We start from the raw sequence: 21,853 nt of genomic DNA on the forward strand, positions 1-21,853 counted from the left end.
ATGTCTTCAGGAGACTTTCCTGAAGGACACTGACAATATTAATATTAGAGGGTTTAACCTCTATCACAAGTTTCAGGAAACTGATAACAGAGCTGGGGGTGTTTCCATTTTAGTAAATGAAAATATCCCTCAGAGTGTAATTACATTAAATACTAATTTGCAAGCTGTGGCTGTAAAGGTCACAGCCCATAAAACTATAACTTTATGCTCTCTCTATTTGCCGCCTCGTAATAATTTCAACTTCAATCCCAAAGATCTTCAAGATCTCTTCGACCAACTCCCTAGCCCTTTTGTGGTTATGGGAGATTTCAATGGTCACCACACTTTGTGGGGATGCGAGGATGTAAATACTCGAGGCAAACAATTAGAAGACTTAATTCTCAAAAATGACTTAATTATATTCAACGATAAAAGTCGAACTTATTTTCACGCTGCAAGTGGCTCTTTCACTTCAAATGATCTAACTTTATGTAGTCCATCACTGTTTCTGGATTTCTCCTGGAAAGTCGGTCCAGACCCCTGTGGCAGTGACCACTTTCCGATTTTTTTGGAGAATGATGGACCACCATCACTTGAAAGAGTTCAAAGATGGAAGTTATGGAGGGCTGACTGGGATCAGTTTCAGCATCTATGCAGCACTCGTCTGCAACAATCTGCCATTGACGATGCTGACGATCTCATGTCCTCTTTTACTTCCATTTTGAAAGAAATTGCAGAAGAAACTATTCCCAAGACTTCGGCAGTGCCGAAACGTTTCACTAAACCATGGTTCAATGAATCATGCAAAGATGCTATTATTAAGGAACGAAACAGGCACATTGAGAGGTTTAAACGGGAACCCACCTGGGACAACCTCTCTGCCTATCGTATTGCTAAGGCAAAGACCCGCAGCGAGATCAGACAAAGTAAGAAAACATCTTGGAGAAAATATGTCTCCAAGTTGAATTCCCAAACCTCTGTGAAATCTGTGTGGAATAGGATCCGTAAAATCAAGGGAAAAGAATCCAGTAGTACTGTCCATCATTTGTCTGTCAATGACACAAACGTCACATCTCAACGTGACATCGCCAATGCACTGGCAGACAACTTTTCTCATAACTCCTCTTCTGCTTTCAGCTCAGATGCTTTTACATCTGTCCGTACTAAAGCTGAAAAGCAACCTATTAATTTTTCATCTGAGAATGCTGAAGTATACAACAGACCCTTCTCTTCGGAGGAGTTGCAGGATGCTCTTCGAAAAGCCCATGATACTTCGGTGGGACCAGATGAAATACATTACCAACTAATAAAACACTTACCCAAATCTTCTCTTTTAGTTCTTTTGAACATCTTTAATAAAATCTGGTGACTTTCCTTCTGATTGGAGGAAGGCTATTATAATTCCTACTCCAAAGCCTGGCAAGGATCCTACTGACCCTACCAGTTACCGCCCCATCGCTCTCACAAGCTGCATCTGCAAAACTATGGAACGAATGATCAATCGTAGACTTGTCTGGTTTCTCGAGTCCCACAAATTGCTTACTAACGTGCAATGTGGGTTCAGGTCCAGTCGAGGTACGGTTGATCATCTCGTTCGTTTTGAAACGTTTTGTCGCGAGGCCTTCGTCAATAATCAACACCTGGTTTCAGTGTTCTTTGATTTGGAAAAGGCCTACGATACCACATGGAAGTATGGGATTTTAAAAGACCTCCATGGCATGGGCCTAAGAGGTCTTCTTCCAAATTTTATTTCTAACTTTTTAAAAGATAGAATTTTTAAAGTGCGAGTGGGATCCACGTTTTCAGATTCCCACTCACAAGACATGGGGGGGGGGGGGGGGGGGTGCCCCAAGGTAGCATCCTGTCGGTTACCCTATTCTTAATTAAAATTAACAGCATCGCCCAGTGTTTAAAACCTGGTGTCGATTGCTCACTATACGTTGACGATTTTCAGATTTGTTACAGGTCGTCCAATATGAGTATCATTGAGCGTCAGTTGCAGCTTTGTTTGAATAAGCTTCAACAATGGACAACTGACAATGGCTTTCGATTCTCAAAGTCAAAAACGGTCTGTATGCACTTCTGCCAGAAAAGAGGTCACCACCTAGACCCTCAGCTGTTTCTGGACAAAAGCCCGATTCCCGTGGTCGAGGAGACCAAATTTCTGGGAATTATATTTGACAGGAAGGTATCTTTCATACCTCATTTAAAATATGTTAAAAAGAAAGGGCTAAAGGCCCTAAATATTCTCAAAGTTATTGCCAGCACAGAGTGGGGAGCAGAGCGTAAGGTTATGCTCCGACTGTATCGATCTTTGATTAGATCTAAACTAGATTACGGCTCTATTGTGTATGGGTCGGCACGCAAGACTTACTTGCAGATGCTTGATCCCATACACAACCAGGGACTTAGGCTTTGTCTTGGTGCTTTCAGAACATCTCCTGTGGAAAGTTTGTACGTCGATGCACACGAACCTAGTTTGGGTGCTAGACGTGCAAAGTTGTCTCTGCAGTATGCTACCAAGATAAAGTCAATGCCAAAACACCCCACCCATAACGCTATCTTTGACAACCGATTTATGAAGTTGTTTGATGTGAAGCCAAATGCAATCTGCACATTTGGTCTTCGCATTAGGCAGCTTTTATCTGCTTCCAACATTGATCTTTCAGACATTTTGGAAACACCTTCATATTTTGTTTTGCCACCTTGGTGCATAAAACCACCTAAAATTGTGTTGAATCTCGTGCATCTGAAGAAAGATCGCACGGATCCAATTATTTATAACCAATATTTTATGGAAATAAAAGAAAAATACTGTGACTACATCCCTATTTACACGGATGGGTCACGGGATGGGAATTCTGTGGCTTGTGCCACAGTTTTTCCATCAGACAAAATAATCTCTATGAGATTGCCTGATTTGGCATCTATATTTAGTGCCGAAACTTGGGCAATTATTACAGCCCTAGAGAAAATCAAAACCTCTAGCTCCTCTAAATTTATAATCCATACCGACTCACGTTCGTGTCTCCAGTCTTTACAATATATGAAGCTGAAACATCCCTTAATTGGGATGCTGTTGGGTACCCAGCCATGTTGGCATTAGAGGCAATGAAAAGGCAGATTGTGCTGCCAAGTCTGCTTTGACTTTGCCATGTGCCAATACTGGTATTCCCTATAGTGATCTCAAACATCACGTAAATAATTATATCTTTTCTACTTGGCAAGATGATTGGAACAGTGCGGTCGCGAACAAGCTTCATTCTGTTAAGCCAGTCCTGAGAGTGGCAGTCCTCCTATAGGCGGTGCAGAAGGGATGAAATAGTTTTGTGTCGTGCTCGCATCGGACATACTTACATTACCCATTCATTTATTCTCAAGAAGGATCCCCCACCTCAGTGTGAGCATTGTCAGTGTACCATATTTTGGTGGAGTGTAATCATCTGATCCAGACTAGAAACGATATATTCGAAGCAAGGGATGTGGTGGAATCCTTTAGATTCCACCCTGAACTTGTACTAAAGTTTTTAAAAGAAACTGGATTTTATTCCAAATTTATATTTACTTTTGTGTAATATTTGATTTGTAACATGAATTTTACCTTTATAACAAATGTGATATGTATTATTTTGTACAGCTCTTTACACCGTCTTTGACTTAACATTTCAAATTTCATGTACCACTACACAGCTCTATACACTGTTTTTAACCTAACCTTTTATTTTTACCATTGTATGACACCCAATAGCCGATGTATTATTTGTGCTGGGGTGTCGTTAAACATCCATTCAATTCAGTATAAGCATACGAGACGGTGGAAGAGTCAGAGGGTCAACTGCAAAAACGATGGACATGTTCGGACAAAATGAGCTAGCCTGAAAATGTTTTACTGTGTATTTCCATCATTCTACTCACTATATTAGTTGTAATCCATGTAAAAATGCTTAGTCATTTGTTTGGAACTCTAGTAGTTTTGTAGTGATGCCAATATTGTTAATTAGATTCAGGGATTTTTTTTTAATAATATGGGTAAACATTTGTCTCCCCACACAAGAATGGAAGCCCATATGCCTATGAGTCTGTGCATCTGTCGGGCTGGGAGGGGGGGGGGGGGGGGGGGGGGGGGAGGAGGAGGAGAGAGGCCATGTAGGTGGATATATATTAACAAAATGAGAAGCACTTTTGATGAAGGATTAAAAAACGACAAGTCTAACCAACATCAATCATACATAGTACATTTAATGCATATATACAATATACACCAGCCTGACGAAATACATATAATACACGTATAAACTCTTCTGAATATATTAATCACAACTATCTTTACATTGTATTATCAACTGTCTGCTTTGCTTGGAGGATGCCAATGGATGTCTATGGACACATTTAATTCTGGATATCTTGCACATAAGAACCAATTTGTTCTCATTGTAGTAGACCTATACAAAACAGTTGAAACAGACATTAAGCAATTACAAACATCACAAGAATATTTTTTTTCAAAAAAAGGAATTCATTCATTATTCATTTTCAAAATGAACATGTGTAAAGCAATCTTGTAGTTCATGCTTAACAGCAGTGAACATGCATAGCCACTTTTGAAAAATATAACAAAGAAAGAAGGCTATGATATTTATACACAAATATGTATTTGGTTTTGTACACAATGTATATACTTGTACAAGTCAACTAGTAAAACGATTTATATATGGTGCATTAGTCCATTATTGACCACATTCATATTGTTACAGTTGATTAAGTAATTAGTATCTTTGTAAGTTTATATTCTTTGAAATCATTTGAATCATCCACTAGATTTAAAATGAATAAACAGAAATATCTACATAGTCAAATTCAACTAATGTGGCATATCAAATATAGAAACTAAAATGGCAAAACCATTATGGCTCACATAACATATGCTGAATTGTGAAAACATAAATCAACTGCTACATAGAATTTTAAAAAGTATGTAGTAACACATTCCGTAAGGCACACATTCCACTTGTCCATAATCTGCATGTGTATATGTACAAGTAATCCACAATGTGTATCAATCAATTTCTATGCAAATCATTTGAGCAGATTCCATTTATGCATCCAGATTATGGACTGATGGAATTAGCACCTATCCCCTTTTTTCAGAGCATTTGAACCAAACCAGGAGTGACTTCAACCAAAGGTTGACAAAATCAGATGCCAGACGGAAATAGTCATTCTACAGTAAACCAAAAAGGAAGCACTCAAGAAGGAAATCCAAATATTTTTGGAGATACTGAGACATCATTTCAACGTGACTAGGCCTTGTTTTTGAAAATCAAACATTCTATTCTAAAACTGTTCTATGACTGAGATAACGGTTTGAACAAAAACAGTCAGTCTATGTGATACCAGCATTTTTCTTGTTCTCTCTAGGCTTAATTATTGTAATATCTGTAAAATAAAGCTGCTGGGGTGTCATTAAAAATTCCTTTGCAGGCCAGTAGGAACAACTTCTGGAGTGGGGACACAATCTCTAGTGGGAGAATTGTTTTTAGTCTTTATTTATATAGAGTAGGACCAGTTTCTATGGGCCTGGGTTTTTTGGTGAAAATTAGGGTGATAATGTGTGAAAAAAAGATGATGAATATGTGCTGATAATGGCTTGATGTAGGAGACACATAGACTAGAACTGTCCATAGCTACTGTTAAGTTCATCCATGCATAATGGAATATGCAAATAAAAAGTTTGTCAAACTCAAAAATACAAAATATATTAATAATAGTGAACTTAAATAAGTTATCTTTGATTTATAAAAATCTTTAAATTATTCCACTTCAAAAGTTTTAGATCAAGTCAAGAAATATACCAAACATCTGATATTTCAATATGCAACACAAATATACATATATCCTGTACAGTAAACATTCCTATTTCTCTAAATTGTGGCAAGAGAAAACAAGACAATATTATACAACACTAAATTGTCTCCAAAACTGGCACATTTTGATCCTAGACTTTCCACTTAGGGCCTGAAGTGGAGGTGGGATAAACTGAGGATATGTAACATCAACCTTTGACATTTATGAGTATAACAAAATTATATACAACATTATGGGCACTTCTTCCCTATTCATGAACTTTGTCAGCTAATTTATTACCATGAGGACAGACTTAAAAAGTCCAAACCACACATTTTAGTTTAGACACTGTTAGTCTAAATTTAGGTCTGTGTATAACACATTGACCTTCAATTTGAATAGAAATCTACTGTACTGTTAATAAAGATTTTAATTATTTGTCTATTTTGTGACTCCATAAGCAGTTTTGGCTCCTAATATCATAAACATCAGTTATTGATATAGGAGTACGGGCTCCCATTTCTGTATGTGGGCAGGCTGGTTTTTGCCCAAATTAAACGAAAATGCATTACTACCAAACAGCTATATAGGGTTGAAAAACAAATCACTATGCATTTTTACATGAATTACAACAATTTTGTGGGTAGAATTATGAAAATACATGGTAAAAAGGTCTCAGGTTAGCACATTTTGTCTGAATATCTGTGTAATTTTTGCCCAAATTCGAGGTTTTGTTCCAGCACTATGCTTATGGTTACTGACCTGTGAATACAAACAATTCAAAATTCCAAGAGATGAATAGAAATGGTAAAACTTCCAAACAAGAATACCACTATAGTTCCATCAAAGTTATCACAAAACAAGATGGCAAATCAGTGCTAAAACTTTTACAAACAGCAATAAGTACATGACACTTGTTCTATCCCAATAATGCAGTAGATAACTGCTTTTGATTGTGAAAAGTAACTTATCTGAAGCATAGAAATATATTCTCGTTTTGTTTTTTCACAACTACATTTGTACAACATTAATTTGACTTGCATTATTTTTAATAACACCATATGAGAGAGAAAGAGAGAGAGAGAAAGATGGAGAGAGAATAAAATAAAACTCAGTATGAATGATCCTTACAACAGTTTAGTGAAACCAAATAAATAAAATCATAATCATGCACCCTGTCAAAATTAATCATGATGCCAGTGTATAATACAGTTTGCACCTTGGGGCAACATATTCAACAACAGGGTATATAATATTAGTGTTATACTACCACCAAAATAACATTCCACAACAAAATAACAGGAAAAGAACTGCATGAAAGGATTGTCAAGTAATACACAGAAATAAACTGCTGCACCAAATCAAAAAATTAAATCCACCAAGAAAATAGCATAATACATTGAATCAACTGACATGTTTTATCTTTTGGTTTTGCTGAAAGAAAATAGTGGATTCTGTCTGACCCAAATTCAGGTTGAATTTTGCAAAGTAACATTTGTAGGCCTGAATCAAAATGTTCTTATTGGTCTTTTCACTAAAATATCCCTTCCACAAAATGTATATCCAGTTAATAAATCTCACTGTCATCACCAAGTACATAAGCATTCTGAGTATGTTGCCAAAGCAATATATATCACCTACTGCAGTGTTTGAGATTAAAAAATTTGGGCAGTATCCCAGATGGATACTAACATTTACAAATCTGGTATCCCACCTGAGAATTTAATATCTCACTTAAATGAAATTCATAAATTACATCGTAACAAACTTGGACGACACTGTTCTCGTTCCCAGTCTATTGCTACATTGCTATTGATCCAGTGCAGCTCTAAAATTCACCAGTAAATGACAACTTTCATTGATTTTGCGAAAAAAAAAAAACGCAGGATTAAAAAAAAAAAACCTCAGCATTATATTGTATCCTGGTGGGATACTGGGTTATTGAAGTCTGGTATCCGAACTTAAATTCTGGTATCCCCGGGATATCGGGATACTGTTAATCTCGAACACTGACCTACTGGGCCCAACACATTGTCATATCTTATAAGTTAAGGGACATAACTCTGTCAAAAATAGGCAAATCCCAATGAGTCTGTAACTCGACACAATAAAGCTACATTTCAGCTCTCAGTCTTAAGGTATTGTGGAAAAAAAAACAGTCTGGAAAAATACATTGGACAGATGAATGGGCAGACAGACAAAGAGACTAGACCAGTAGGAGACTAATAGCAACACATGATATTGATGTGAGCTTTAAAAACAATGTGTTGTGTGCTATAGCCCACTAACCAATCTCATATTCCAGACCAAGTAATGTTTCTGAGACTGTCTGGAGTCTCATGGGTATTTGTCTGAATGTCATGTCACATATCTTATCCACATATTATGGGTGGTGTCTATGATAAATTTGCAGGTGGCACTAACAGGTGTCAAAGATATGGTTCATCTGTTGTGATGAAGAATATAAAATGTTTGTCGCCACATACATTGGTTCAAATGCTGTAATCAGTGTCAACAGAGAAACAGGGAAATTTGTGTTATGGACTGTCCTAGGCCTACATGTACATATTAATTTTGTTTGTTTGTATATGTAATTATTTCTAACAATACATAATAATAAATAGATTATATATATATATATATTCTTTACAACTATCTAGTTACATGATGAATACTACAGAAAATAGGATGGTACTTTCAAAGGTGTTCAAAAATAAATCTATCGTAACTGTTTTCCAACACAAGCAGAAGAAATAAACGGCTGGATCCTTATTACCATATTAATTAATTCAAGAAAAAGTGACTGAAAGAAAAATTACCATTCAGTCATTACATAACTTGTTGAACTAGTTCTATGCATATGAAATTATTCGTGTTGTGAAGCCACTGCAATTTGTCATAAATGTTATACATATTTGAAATCTTAGTCCAACATGGTTCCTTCATTTGTTTCCTTTACAAAATATTAACTAAAATGGAAGTATGGAATATGACATATTAAGTTGTAAAAAGTTCTCTCACAACTCATTGAATTATTATTAGATGTAATAACATTTACATTAGCTAGTATTTGCCCTTTTCAAAGCAAGTTTGTCTATGAGTAAATTTAGCACAATGCGTCACAAATGGAACAGTAGAGGCCAATCAGTTCAATTTGAAATCATAAAAAAGTCCATGGTTTGAAAACTGTTCAATAATAATGACAATAAGCAAAAAACAAACAAGAGTGCAGTGTCACACAATCACACCAAGAGTTTTCAAATTAGTATCTGATAGAGAAAGATGATAATTTACACTAAAATATATTGAGTGCACGTACAAGTCAGCCTAGTTTATCACATAAACATCAGCCTAGTTTATCATGGGATGAGTCAAAGAAATCTGAAATGTTGATGTATCACAAGAGCAGCCACTTTCTTTTTTTATATGACTTCTAGTACAAATAAAATGTCTGATCCAGCTAAAATAGTGAGCAACGGAAAAAATATATTTTTGGTATATAGTTAGAAATTTAGATGTTTAATAAACAATCTTCTAATAAGGTTTGTCGTATAACCTAAGCATGTGCAGGTGACTCATTATTTACTTTTACCTATAGTTGATCTAGCATTTGAAGCTCTCTGATTTCAGACTTGCAAGATGTAGAACACATGGATTTCTATTTAGTAAAATGGTTCTAATTGTCTCTTTGTTTTCTGAACGTATCTTGTTGAAATAGTTCCATATGTCATTGGCAGGTAATAAACTGTTATGCAAAATACACACTTTGTACTAATTACCCCATCGCTGATTGCAAATTCATTGATCTGAAACGCTGACTTTTGTAGAATAATGCATAAGATGTACACATATATAACCTCAGGCCTTTGAAAAGTGCCAGAAAGCTAACTTTATCGACCCATGCTTAAACAAGTCTAAATTTGACATAACCCATTTTACATTCATTCATAAACGTAGAACATCATTTACATAACTAACAGTTTATGCAAAATGAAATAGGTTACCTGTTTTTGTTGGCATAAGTTGATAACATAAATGGCTGATGCAAACTTTTCTCAAAGTCCTCAACTCCATGTTATATAGTTACTGCAAGTTGTAATATACAGTGCAATAACATCATATCACTACCTACCAAAGTCTTCATTTCACAATCAAAAAAATAAAATAATAGTAACAACTTGAGCTCTACCATCCTAGTAAGGAATTAAATGCACCAACAAAGGTTCCAATCCATGAATTAATATTGTTTTTATCAAGTCTGCTACATCAGTGTTAGCTTTACTGATCACAAGAAGCAGTCACTATCATGTCATCTTTGTTCTACCAGAGAGCAGACAGGTGCCATTATTCACTGATAAGCTTGCCCTTGGCTTGGTGGGTAGGTGCCTGAAGGCCGGGGATAGCCAGCCGTGTAGCCACCAGTGCCTGGTCCTCTCGAGTAAGGGTTAGGTCCTGCCTGTGTTGGCGGCGTCCCTGGATTAGGAAATCTCTGGGCCTGAAATAATACATTTATAAAGAACATGTACAATACTGAATGTGAAGATGGTTCATCAGTGAGATTTACTATTAAGCCTACAAAAACTACAAATCTTTATAGATCTAAGGATAGCTAATGTAGATTTTAAGAGCTCAGACATTCATTAAAATAAATTGCATATAGAAATCTGGGTCAAATCACAATATTTTGTGCCTAGTTGAAATCCATGGTGATATATATTTCTTAACAAGTTCCTTTGCAAACAAATGTCATTACTTAGGCTACTTGGTACTTAATTGATTTCGGTGAATCATGTATATGATACAAACACACTAACTCTTAGCAAATAAGAAATTCCTAGCTAATTGTACATGTATCATTAAACGATAAGTATGACTTAGTGAACAAGATGATTACTGTATCTCTATCAGCGTGAAATTGCAAGAATCATTTAAGAACTACGATTTCTAAAGTCAAAATCAAAATTTCAGGTCTTTCAAAATTCAAAATTTAAGTTTAAGGTGCTTGTACTTTCTTACTTTAAGTATATTTTCTTATTTTTGGAGTGTTTTCCCCCCTTTTACAATATTTTAAACCAACCAAAATAGTTTTTTAAACCAACAATATAATATACAACTGCAAAAAAAGATGAAAAGATATAGGATATTAAACAAGCTTCCATTTTGTATTATGTTTACGTCCCGTGTGAAATAATTTTAATGTGAAACTTATTTCACGAGGGATATAAACATGATACGAAATGGTAGCGAGTTTAATATCCTATTTATTACACATAATCGATCTTAATTTATACCATTCAACTCATTAGGTTGATGTTCCTGCAAGGTTGAAGTGTGCCAATTGATGATGTCACACAGTGTTACGTTCCACTTGGCGTTCTTGTCGGATGTATCACTTTGATATGTACCAAGATATTGTTAACCATATGGGTAATAAATAGAGGATTCGTCACAAATGTTTTTTAATTTGGAAAATATTAACCAAGTCTATGTTAATCGGTATTTGTCTCGGCAGAGCCTTGTCACAAGTGTTTTTTAATTTGGAAAATATTAACCAAGTCTATGTTAATCGGTATTTGTCTCGGCAGAGCCTTGACAAATATCAATTAACTAGACAAGGTTGATATTTTACGTTATGCTCAGGTATACAGGTCTTGTTGGAAGTAAGCAAATGACTCACCCACAGCAACACATTACCTGGTACCTGAGACCTTGCAAATTTGCATACTATTATTAACTGGGTTAATACACTAAATTATCACATGGCTTTATGACATGGATATCATGAGTAAGTTATAGGATAAAAATATATATATACCGTCTGCTGTGGCTGCTGATACATCGGTTGTTGCTGTTGACTATATCCATACTGGGAAGGTGTGTGCTGGGGAATTTGCTGACCTGACTGGGGAATCGGCTGACCTGACTGAGGAAGTCCACCAAGCTGGGGCTGGGGCATTTGTGGAAGTCCTGACTGGCTGGCTTGAGGAGGCTGACCTGGCTGAGGCTGTGCTTGACCTGACTGGGGCTGGTTTGGAAAACCACCTAAAAACAAAACAGATATTTCACAATATAATTTTCACTAAGTGGTTGACAAAACAAAAAGTCTGGAGCAAACGATGCTGAATATTGTAAAACTGAATCAAAATATAGGGATGATTGCACAATTTGAACAACTAGGATGGACTTGTCTTATGAGAATGATTACCTGTTACTTTTCTAGGTAATCCCCATAGAGATTCACACACTCCTTCCAATGGTGCTGCAGTGTCTAGATCCCTCTAGTTATGCAGACAACTTTTCAATCACCCATCGTAGGTATAATTAATGGATGTGTCTTGGTTATTTACTAAGCAACATTAAATTACCCTTACCAAAGAGTACTATTCCTAATTAAACACTAATTTAACAACACTAAACACTTACTTGTGTCCCAGCATTACAAAATAGCTAGAATGAAAACCAATATATATGAACATAATAAGCTATGTTGCTATTGTAAATTGTGAACATACAGTATTTCTTACATACCCTTTGGTGAGAATACCATGCGTTATTTATGAAAACACATACTTACTTGTTTACACATGTACGTGTTAACAATTTCAAGACATATGACTGGCTGCTCATAGGTGATGTCCAGGTCACCAATGCCATATATCCAATGAAAATCAATTATACTGTGACATATAGTTAACCTGATAATCATGTGTCTGTGACACGTAAGTCAGATACAAAGGATTGTAAATATCTTTTTGTCAAAAAAGATGTTAAAATTTGATTAAAACCTGGTTTTTAAGGATATGTAAGAAATAGAATAATGCATTCATGTCCGTTAGATACCATTTATCTCACTACTCATTGTTTAACCTTCTGACTACTGCAGGCGAGATATCTCGCCCGACATCATGCCAGTCCTGTACACTGTATACAGTGCATTCCCCAATTCATATTTTCTGCCGTTTTGCACACAACACTTACTGGAAAGACTTTGTATAACAGGAAACAGAAGTCAATCCAGCATCCTGTATTTTTAGGTGTTATTTATCTTTGGAAAATAACTTGTAATCTTGAGTTGAAAAAGTGGTTTTTAGCAAATATTGTCGCTTGACAACAATGGCTGCATGTCACGGTCATTTTCAGGGATCGATAGCTGATTGTGACAGCTAATTTGATAATAAATTTGATCATTTTACCAACAACGAAAATCACCAAATATTGGGATATGAATCGAAGTTCTTTTAAAAAAAAAATTTGGGTCAGAAAACCACTGTTATCAGGAATAATAGACATAAATACCAGACAGCTGGCCACAAATGCCGGTAAGTGAAATGCGACTTTTTCGATTTTTGCCTAATTTTAGTCAACATTAACTGATCTAAAATATCATAAAAACCCACGAAAATAATACTTACCGATTCAAATATGAACTTTATTTTATGTATTTATAAATTATTTAAATGAATATATGTGAGTAAAAATTATAAACTTGTACCCACTCAACGTGGCTTTTGTCAAAAATTAATCCAGTAGTCTAAAGGTTAAAAATGAATCAAACTCGCTTTCGCTTGTTAGATACATTTTAAAACAACTTGTTATCAACTCGATAAATGGTATCTAACAGCCACTCATGTATTATTCTCTATGTAACATCTTGCTTTTAAGCAACAGAGGCATAGTCTAGTCTGGACCTGAGATTCATTACCTTGCCCTGCTTGATTGTAAGCTACAGGCTGTTGCTGCTGCTGACCCTGAACTGCAGCAAAGGTCCCCGGGGATCCACTCTGTACTGACATGGGTGTCTGCTGGTGTCCCACTTGTTGCTGTAAATACTGCTGTTGGTGAGGTGGCAGTGCTGTTGGTTGAACTGGGGTAGATTGCGGACCAGCTGGTTGGTGTTGAGGTGCTGAAGGCTGTTGCTGCTGCTGCTGCTGCTGCATCTGTTGTTGCTTGAACAAGTTGCTGGCTGAAGATCCAGCACTCGATGTGCTGTCTGGTGTAGCAGCTCGGTCAGGTGCTAAACAAAATGAAAAGAAAGGAATATTTGTTTAACTTCACTTCAGCATATTCTAACCTATGGCTAGTTGGTGTCTTTTTATACTGACACTTGGTTGAGAAAAAGAAATGAAACCCTGTGCCACCACATAGTCCAATCTTTCTGAAGCAAGAGGTTGGTTGGGGGTTCAAAATTACCAAATTTATTATTTTGTTTTCCTATGGATCTAGTTGAAAATGGTCAAGTAGTAGTGAAGAAAGTAGTTTAAAATGCAATTCTCTATACAACCATAATAATCTTCTCCCATCTGCAGGTACAAACAGGGGACCCAACATTAATGAAATTCACAACTTTGATAAAACATCTAATGACTTGTTCATATATGAAAACTAATTAATTACAGCATTTCTGTTCTAAAAAATCTGCTTAGAATTGGTCAAGTAGTTTTGAAGCAGAAGTTGAAGAAATTACAGTTCAAATGCATTTATTAGAATAATCAAATAAATATATTTGTTTCACCATCTGCTAAGGAAGCTGCCCACAAAATCTGGATGGAATTGATCAGATAGTTTTGAAGAAGAAGTCGAAAAAAATCTAAAGTTTACGGACGACAGACGTTACATGATGAAAACAAATTATAGCAATATCTGTATCACACAAGAAAACTAATCAAAATATTATATACACAATAAGAGAAAGAGACAAACTGGGGACTCCATACAAAGATCACATTTTAATGATAATCAAAGAAAGTGTCTGCTTCTGATTTCTGAATTTGCTCCTTACCGTCATTAGTTATTCCAAACGCCGACATGACTTTACTTGGAGCACTCTCATCCAGCGACCTCTGGGTTGACAGGGGGTCAAACTCCTTATTGCCGGCCATATTGGTCGGCTTGGATATCCCAGCCACCTTAAGGTTTACTTGTGTTGTTATTGATGATTCTAATCAAACAAAAAAATATTGTACTCCATTTATCTCTATTTGTTTTAAGATGAAAAATATAAATTATAATGGTAATCATGTTACATTTAATTTTACTATTTAACAGTCTTGTATCCAAGTTCTCTTGTTCTGATCTATTTAGTAGCAGACAGCCTATTTTACTCAAACATTTTAACTTCATTTTAACTGTTACTAGTAAATTGCTTAAAAAAAATTAGGTGACAGGTTGTTTGTTTCGTCTTTAAAAACATGAAAGATATTAATTCAGTGTTAGAGTTAATAAATATGTGAGAAGATTAAATAATGTTCATACATATATAACATGCTTGAAAGTTGTAAAACCATAAAGCGTGATCCAATTTGGGGGAGGTGGGGGGGGGGCAAAAATCAGTCACAAATGTCTTAATGGGTTGTAAATTTTAGAAACTGTACAAGCAATATATAACAAAGATTATTATAATTTAACAGTCAGAAAGTGTAAATACTTTATTTGTATACTGTAAGTTATAATTATGGAAGACTTTTAACTGGTATATTACAGAATCGATGTAAATCTTTATTTTGTACACTAATTACATACAGACATGTATATATACTTTGAGTATTAGATATCTTAAATGATTTTTTTGTTTGCATATATGTACCAAACCAGTGATCGAAATTATGTTATAGATAGCATTATGATTTGGGGGTTTTACATTTCCTTGTATCAAAACATTAAAATAAACCAAATAACAGCCAATATAATATTAAACATGCAAAATGTCTCAAGCTGTGTAACTGAAACAGTGGCAGATAATGTTTACAAACCAGAAAATAAAATGTTAGGTATAAAACAGTTTTTATTGCAAATGTGGCTGGATGAAATTGGGTAAAATAGCATTATGGTAATTAATGTAAGATGATGTACATATTATGAATCACAACATTACCATTAACATCAGTGGTGCTGGCTGTAACATCGTACACTGTCTCCAGATGGTCAAGAAGTGTATTGACTGTGTTACGAATCTGTTTTAACTCTTTACTTATTACTTTTAACTGATCATTCTCCAAAGGCTTTGGCTCACCATTAACTAAAAGAAAAGTAAAAATGTATAATAGAATATTATCTAATTTTTTATGATCTATTCAGTAGCCTGATCTACAAGCTTTGGATCATCTATTATAAAACAGTACAATATCATGTCTTCACTGCATAGAACATGTGAGAAAACTAAAATAAATAAATAAATATTACAACATGTATTTAACTAGAATTTTTTAATTATTATTACTACATGTAATAAACCGAGGAAAGACCAGCATACAACAAAATAAACCTACTCTTCATGGAGGTAAATGCAGGGCATAAAATGTGATTTTTTCAGACAACCGATATGTTGTTCATGTGGTTTTAGTGTTTGCACGAACGATTTTCTCCAGTGGTTCAGATACAAATGAAAAGGTTAACTGGCAACGGTAATCAAATAAGAATCTAAGATGGGCGATTTTTGTAGCTTTTTCCAAATTCTGAACAAAATGTGGATTTCCCGGAAGCTTTGAGCTTCCGGGTCTGAACGGAAAGACCTGAAGTTCTGTGAATCCTCGATCGATCCAATCGATGCTGCAACTCAGTGTCTGATCATGTTCTAATTTCCACTTCGTTATTTTAAAGTCCCTTATTAAACGTACTATTTTGTTTGCTGTATATGTCATATTTTAATAAATTGATTTAGCAAGGGTTGTACTTGTTTTCACTACAATACATGTTTCAGAATTAATGCATATATTTCAACATAACCACACAGGTGTCAAAAAGTAAATAAATATACAGAACTTCACGTTATTTTCGCTTCCTATTTATTGCACACGTTTATTGTGCACAAGAATATTTACCATGAGACCGCGTAGCGGTCAAGTGGTATGTTCTTGCTCACAATAAACATGTGCAATAAATAGGAAATGAAAACAACGTATGTGAGGTTCTGTATTTCCAAACCGTGTATTGTTTTCCGCACGTAGCGAAATTATCAAAGGGAACGTGTGACTATGTTACTAAATGTTATTGACACTTCTAATGACAGTGCCGACTTTGTAATTGACCGCGATGTCGAGTTCAAACGGATACTTTGTTTTTTTCTCACACCTGCAATGCTGGGCCCATTCTCTTATTATTTTATTCCAAAAATAGTTATATTAGTCAAAACACGTCAGTTTACATTTTCTGACGAGCAATTATAGTTTTTGCAAGAATGATCCATCGTTCGTGTTGATATTGGTTTTGCATAACCGACAAACAACCAACAAAATCAGTCGTGCCCAATTTTATGCCCTGTAAATGTAGTTAACATTTTACACTATTGAAACTACTAATTACTAAAACAATATATCAAAATATATATATATATATATATATATTATATATATTATATATATATATATATATATTTAAAATGTATACATGTACGATGAATAATGTCTTTAGAAATGTGAATTTTAGAACATTCAACAATATCAATTCCAACTTGCTTATTCATGAAGACAAAACTCACCAAATAAAGTTATTTTTAGAATACGACTGCACTGTATTGCAAATGAAAGATCAGAACTGTCAAAAATTGTCACAAGATCCCCATCTGAAAGAAAATATTAAGTAAATTTATATTTTAAGAAGTTAAAATTTTAGTCCTATAACTGCAAAGGTTTACATTAGTTTACACACACACACACACTCGCTCTCTCCATCTCTCTAATTAGTAATTATTGACTTGGTTCTAGCTTTGTTCACCATTACATGTACATGTAGACATATCTGTTAAATAATGCAACTATTTACATGTATATAAACATAAACAATGTAATGAGCTCTGTCTACATGTGGTGTGTTTGTATGTGATGTGCATGCGAGTATTAATTTGCATGCATGATGTATAATGAAGACTTTAAAATTTATCACCTATTCTTGATGTGAAGGAAGGTATGTTTTACTTAATGATGCACCCAAAACATTTTAATTATGGTTGGCGTCGGACCACACAGATAATGAGAAAGAAAACCTGCCACCATGCAATGGACTAATCTTTCCAATCAGCAGCAAGGGATGTTTTATATGCAGCATCCCAGACAGGATAGTGCATACCACAGTCCATCCCACCCAATTTTTGATGTGTTTGTATATAAGGCCGAAAAAGAAAAAAAAAACTTATTTCCTATTACATGCTGGAAAAAATACAGGGTAGGTAGGTAGGTAGGTAGGAAAAACATTTTATTTTGGAAAATAATTTTATTTATGGATATTAAATAAAGGTGTTGACTACCGGTATCCAAAATAACCTCTGCATGTATAGAAATGCATTACGCAAACCCACAATACCATTCATCACAGTGTGTTCCCTAGAAATGAAGTAAGGCATGGTAAAGTGACGTTTTGGGGGCATATTTTATGTGCAGTTTTAAATATAAGGGCTTTTTTTCCATTATACCATTTTCAAAAGGACAAAAACATTATGGCCATTTTATTTTCTATATCTATTTCATAACTTAATTAAAAAAGGAAATATGTAGTACTATCCACATCGGTGTGTTTAAAAGCTTCTTTTTACATGGGCAACTTATAAATTTATAAAAGGCAAGGCATTTTGATTTTGAGGGCAACATGGTGCTAACCTATCTGTGGGAGAGTACATACAAAAGACCCCTTGCTGTTTAATAACAGGCAGAAGGTTTACTCTCATACCAACACTTAACTTCTGTACTGGTCCAGGACAGACTTGGTTGAACCGTAATTGGATAGAAACCAGTAAATAAATTATAACAATTTCTTTTAATGAAAACTGAAAAGAAGGGTTCTATATTTATCTGTCCAACAATAACATAAAAAAAATGTTATGAATATTATCTTTCCTAGTGTATCTAAGAAATGGTAGACTTACCAATTTTATAATTTGCAATGTTAGTTTTATTCTGTATGCATCCAGTATTAAAGTACACGCTTGGTTTGAAGCAATCAATTGGTCCAATGAATAGAAATGCAGTACAAATGCTCAGGATGCTCAAACGAATGTTGAAAAGTAAAGTTTGTTTTATTTAACGACGCCACTAGAGCACATTGCTTTTTATCTTTAATATCATCGGCTATTGGACGTCAAACACATGGTCATTCTGACACTGTTTTTAGCGGAAACCCGCGAAGTTCCCAGTGACCACTTACAAAAAATAACGAAACGCATCGAGATCTTACTAACATATTTAATCATTTGATTTGGCAGTAAACTCCATCAGTATCGGTAAACATTCCCACCCCTAGTTTATCAGAAGGTCACTAAATTTCTACAAGGCCAGTTTGTCGCCGGAGTAAATCATTAAATATAGTTATTATTATTATTATTATTAATTGGAACACCTCGCTATGCTAGATGTAGAGTAAATTGGAAAAGATCGCATATATTCGTGAAAACAATTTTCCGACTCTTCGCCCGATATCTCACGAAAGTTACCGAACTTCAAGTTGAAGGGAAGTAACTCCATTAATCAATTGTTAGAAGAAAACATTTCGTGGCTAACGATCGCCCATAAAACTAAATTTGCGACAGTAAAACCACCGATATACGTCTGCAAATCGGACAACACAGTAGGGTTATCCCCTAAATGACACCAAATTAGTGCTTGCGATAGTTTTGGAATGTTTTCATGGAAATCGTTGTTATATTAAAAAAACATTTTTGGATATACAAAAAAAAAATTATGGTCGGCAGGTTCAAATTAGGGTCGGTTGGGTAACCGGAAACAAACAATATTTTACGATACGCCTAAATAAACATGTAATGTATGAAAACAGAAGATCACCTTCATCCTTGTACTTGATTGTAATATCATCACTGCTTGTCAGTTTGCCACGGTATACTCTCTGCATCATAAGCACCAGTTCATCGTAAGTGATGTCTTCATTGTGTATAGGGATGCGGCGAATATCATCACCTAACTGTACTTTGATAATAAGCTTTCCTGTCAAGTCAAGCTGGGGGTCGTAGCTATTCTGCATGTTGACTTTGTATACCAAACACCTAAAGATACAAAATTATACACCATTTAAATAAATGTAGTATGTATACAGTATAGGAATGATAAAAGTAACACAATTAAAACATGGATTTTACACACAATCATTATGTGTTCTTTATATGCTGGTGTCTTTAAAACAAACAAAAACCTGTGAACAGTCTCTAATCCTCATCTGAATAATGCAAAATACAAAATTAACTACACTTTTAATAAACTTGTGTACTAATAAGCATATGTTGTTAAAAGATTAACGGTTTGTCTCAAAAAGTGCTATTAAAAAAACATTTGATTCACAGTAGAGCATTAGCGGCTTAGCAATAGACTGGGAACCGCTAAGTCACTACTGTTTTTGTTGGATGTTTCCTCCCTTCAAATTTTATTTGAGATATTGATTCCACATCTGCAGAAAATTGATACAGGCAGGTTATCGTTAGTAATGTCAGAAATGCTTACAGATTACTGTTAAATAATAAATATTAATTTATGTCAGTATTACTAAAAAATAGATGCAGAAAATCTTTTTGCCGATTCGGTTTCATTGCGAATTTGACGAATTCTGCGATTTCAATTGCAACGTAGCAATAGACTGGGAACAAAAACAGTGTTGTCCAAGTTTGCTACAATGTTATTTATGAATTTCATTTAAGTCACATGTATATAAGTGGGATACCAGATTTTGAAATGTTAGTATCCAACTGGGACTCTGCCTAAATTTTTTAATTTTGAACACTGAATGATGGTGATGGAAGTGACTGCTTTCGACCTCAAGCCTGGAGCAACACTCAGTTACACTGTCACGAGTCAGATGTAAAAGAAAGAATTTTTTTTTTTTACTTTTAATTGGCGAGATGGGGTGAGGGGTGGGGTGGACACAACACGGGCGTCTTGTGAAAAGATTTAAAACAGGGGATGGAGGGGAGCAGATATGAAGTCTTGCACCTCCAACTATGAATCATGAATCGCTGTGATCAATCACCGATCTGCGATCATTCAATGACACCGACAGCGGAAGTTGATGAATGAGTCCAATGACGCATACATAAGTTACAAGTTATTGTAAAGCAAAACAACAGTTAACTCTCATTTCTTTTTGACTAGCAACACATAGGTCTATCCATCTATCAACAAGTGAAAAATGGTTGGCATACTTTTAACCGGTAGACTATGACAGCAACAATCACAAGAGATTTAATACGAAGATGTGGCAAGACTTTTCTAACATTAATAATTATCTCCCTTTACAGTATATCGTTACAGATCTGAATCGGTTTTTCTGGAACTGATTTCAAACCAGTAATTGATAAGATTAGAATAAGAAGTTTGTTTTGTTTAATAACACTACTAGAGCACATTGATTAATTAATCATCGGCTATTGGATGTTAAATAGTTGGTAATTCTGACACGTAGTCATCAGAAGAAACCCACTGCATTTTATTAGTTTTCCTAATGCAGCAAGGGATCTTTTATATTCATAATTCACTTTCCCACACAGGAAAGCACACACCACGGCCTTTGACCAGTTGTGGTGCACTGGTTGTAACGAGAAAAACCCAATCAGGTGAATGGACCCACCGAGGTTGTTTGACCTTGCGACACTAGCACCTCAGGCGAACATTAAAATAAAGTAAAACAGTTTTGTTTTGTTTAACGACACCATTGATTCATCGGATGTCAAACATTTGGTAGCCTAATTATGACACATACTCTTAGAGAGGAAACCCTCTACATTTTTTTCCATTAGTAGCAAAATATATTTTATATGCACCATCCCACAGACGGGATAGCACATACCACGGCCTTTGATATACCAACTGTGCACTGGCTGAATGAGTAATAGCCAAATGGTCCCACCGACGGGGATCGATCCTAGACCGACTGCTCATCAGGCTACGTCTCACCACAAGATTTAAAATAAGCGTGCAAAGGATACATGTATCTTGGAGATAGCCATTTATTTAGCAAAAAGCCCATATAAATTTATAATTTAAAAGATCTAACTTATCTTTTGTACATTTAAATACCTGATACAATCCTTTTAGATCTTGAT

The 21,853-nt window shown here is 35.1% G+C and overlaps 1 protein-coding gene across 1 annotated transcript; it reads right to left on the minus strand.

The window, feature by feature from the left end:
* Positions 1-4,200: 4,200 nt before the first annotated feature.
* On the minus strand, positions 4,201-21,030 carry LOC121371037 (protein TFG-like). The gene is made up of 8 exons (XM_041496654.1): positions 20,954-21,030; positions 19,590-19,807; positions 17,297-17,380; positions 15,695-15,838; positions 14,603-14,761; positions 13,526-13,837; positions 11,639-11,865; positions 4,201-10,318 (listed from the first exon to the last, which is right to left on the minus strand). Exons 2-8 carry the CDS (start codon positions 19,783-19,785, stop codon positions 10,172-10,174), a joined length of 1,269 nt encoding a protein of 422 aa, XP_041352588.1. The 5' UTR covers positions 19,786-19,807; positions 20,954-21,030; the 3' UTR covers positions 4,201-10,171.
* Positions 21,031-21,853: the final 823 nt, after the last annotated feature.

This window comes from Gigantopelta aegis, chromosome 4 (genome assembly GCF_016097555.1).
Source record: "Gigantopelta aegis isolate Gae_Host chromosome 4, Gae_host_genome, whole genome shotgun sequence".
NCBI lineage: Eukaryota > Metazoa > Mollusca > Gastropoda > Neomphalida > Peltospiridae > Gigantopelta > Gigantopelta aegis.

What these genes read in the sequence shown, in the direction of transcription:
- LOC121371037 (XM_041496654.1), bottom strand. Translation starts at nt 19,785, where the DNA reads ATGCAGAATAGCTACGACCCCCAGCTTGACTTGACAGGAAAGCTTATT. An exon ending in CAGCACCACTGATGTTAATG is followed by an intron (nt 14,762 to 15,694) that starts GTAATGTTGTGA and finishes TTGTTTGATTAG; the next exon opens with AATCATCAATAACAACACAA. An exon ending in GTTTGGAATAACTAATGACG is followed by an intron (nt 13,838 to 14,602) that starts GTAAGGAGCAAA and finishes CATTTTGTTTAG; the next exon opens with CACCTGACCGAGCTGCTACA.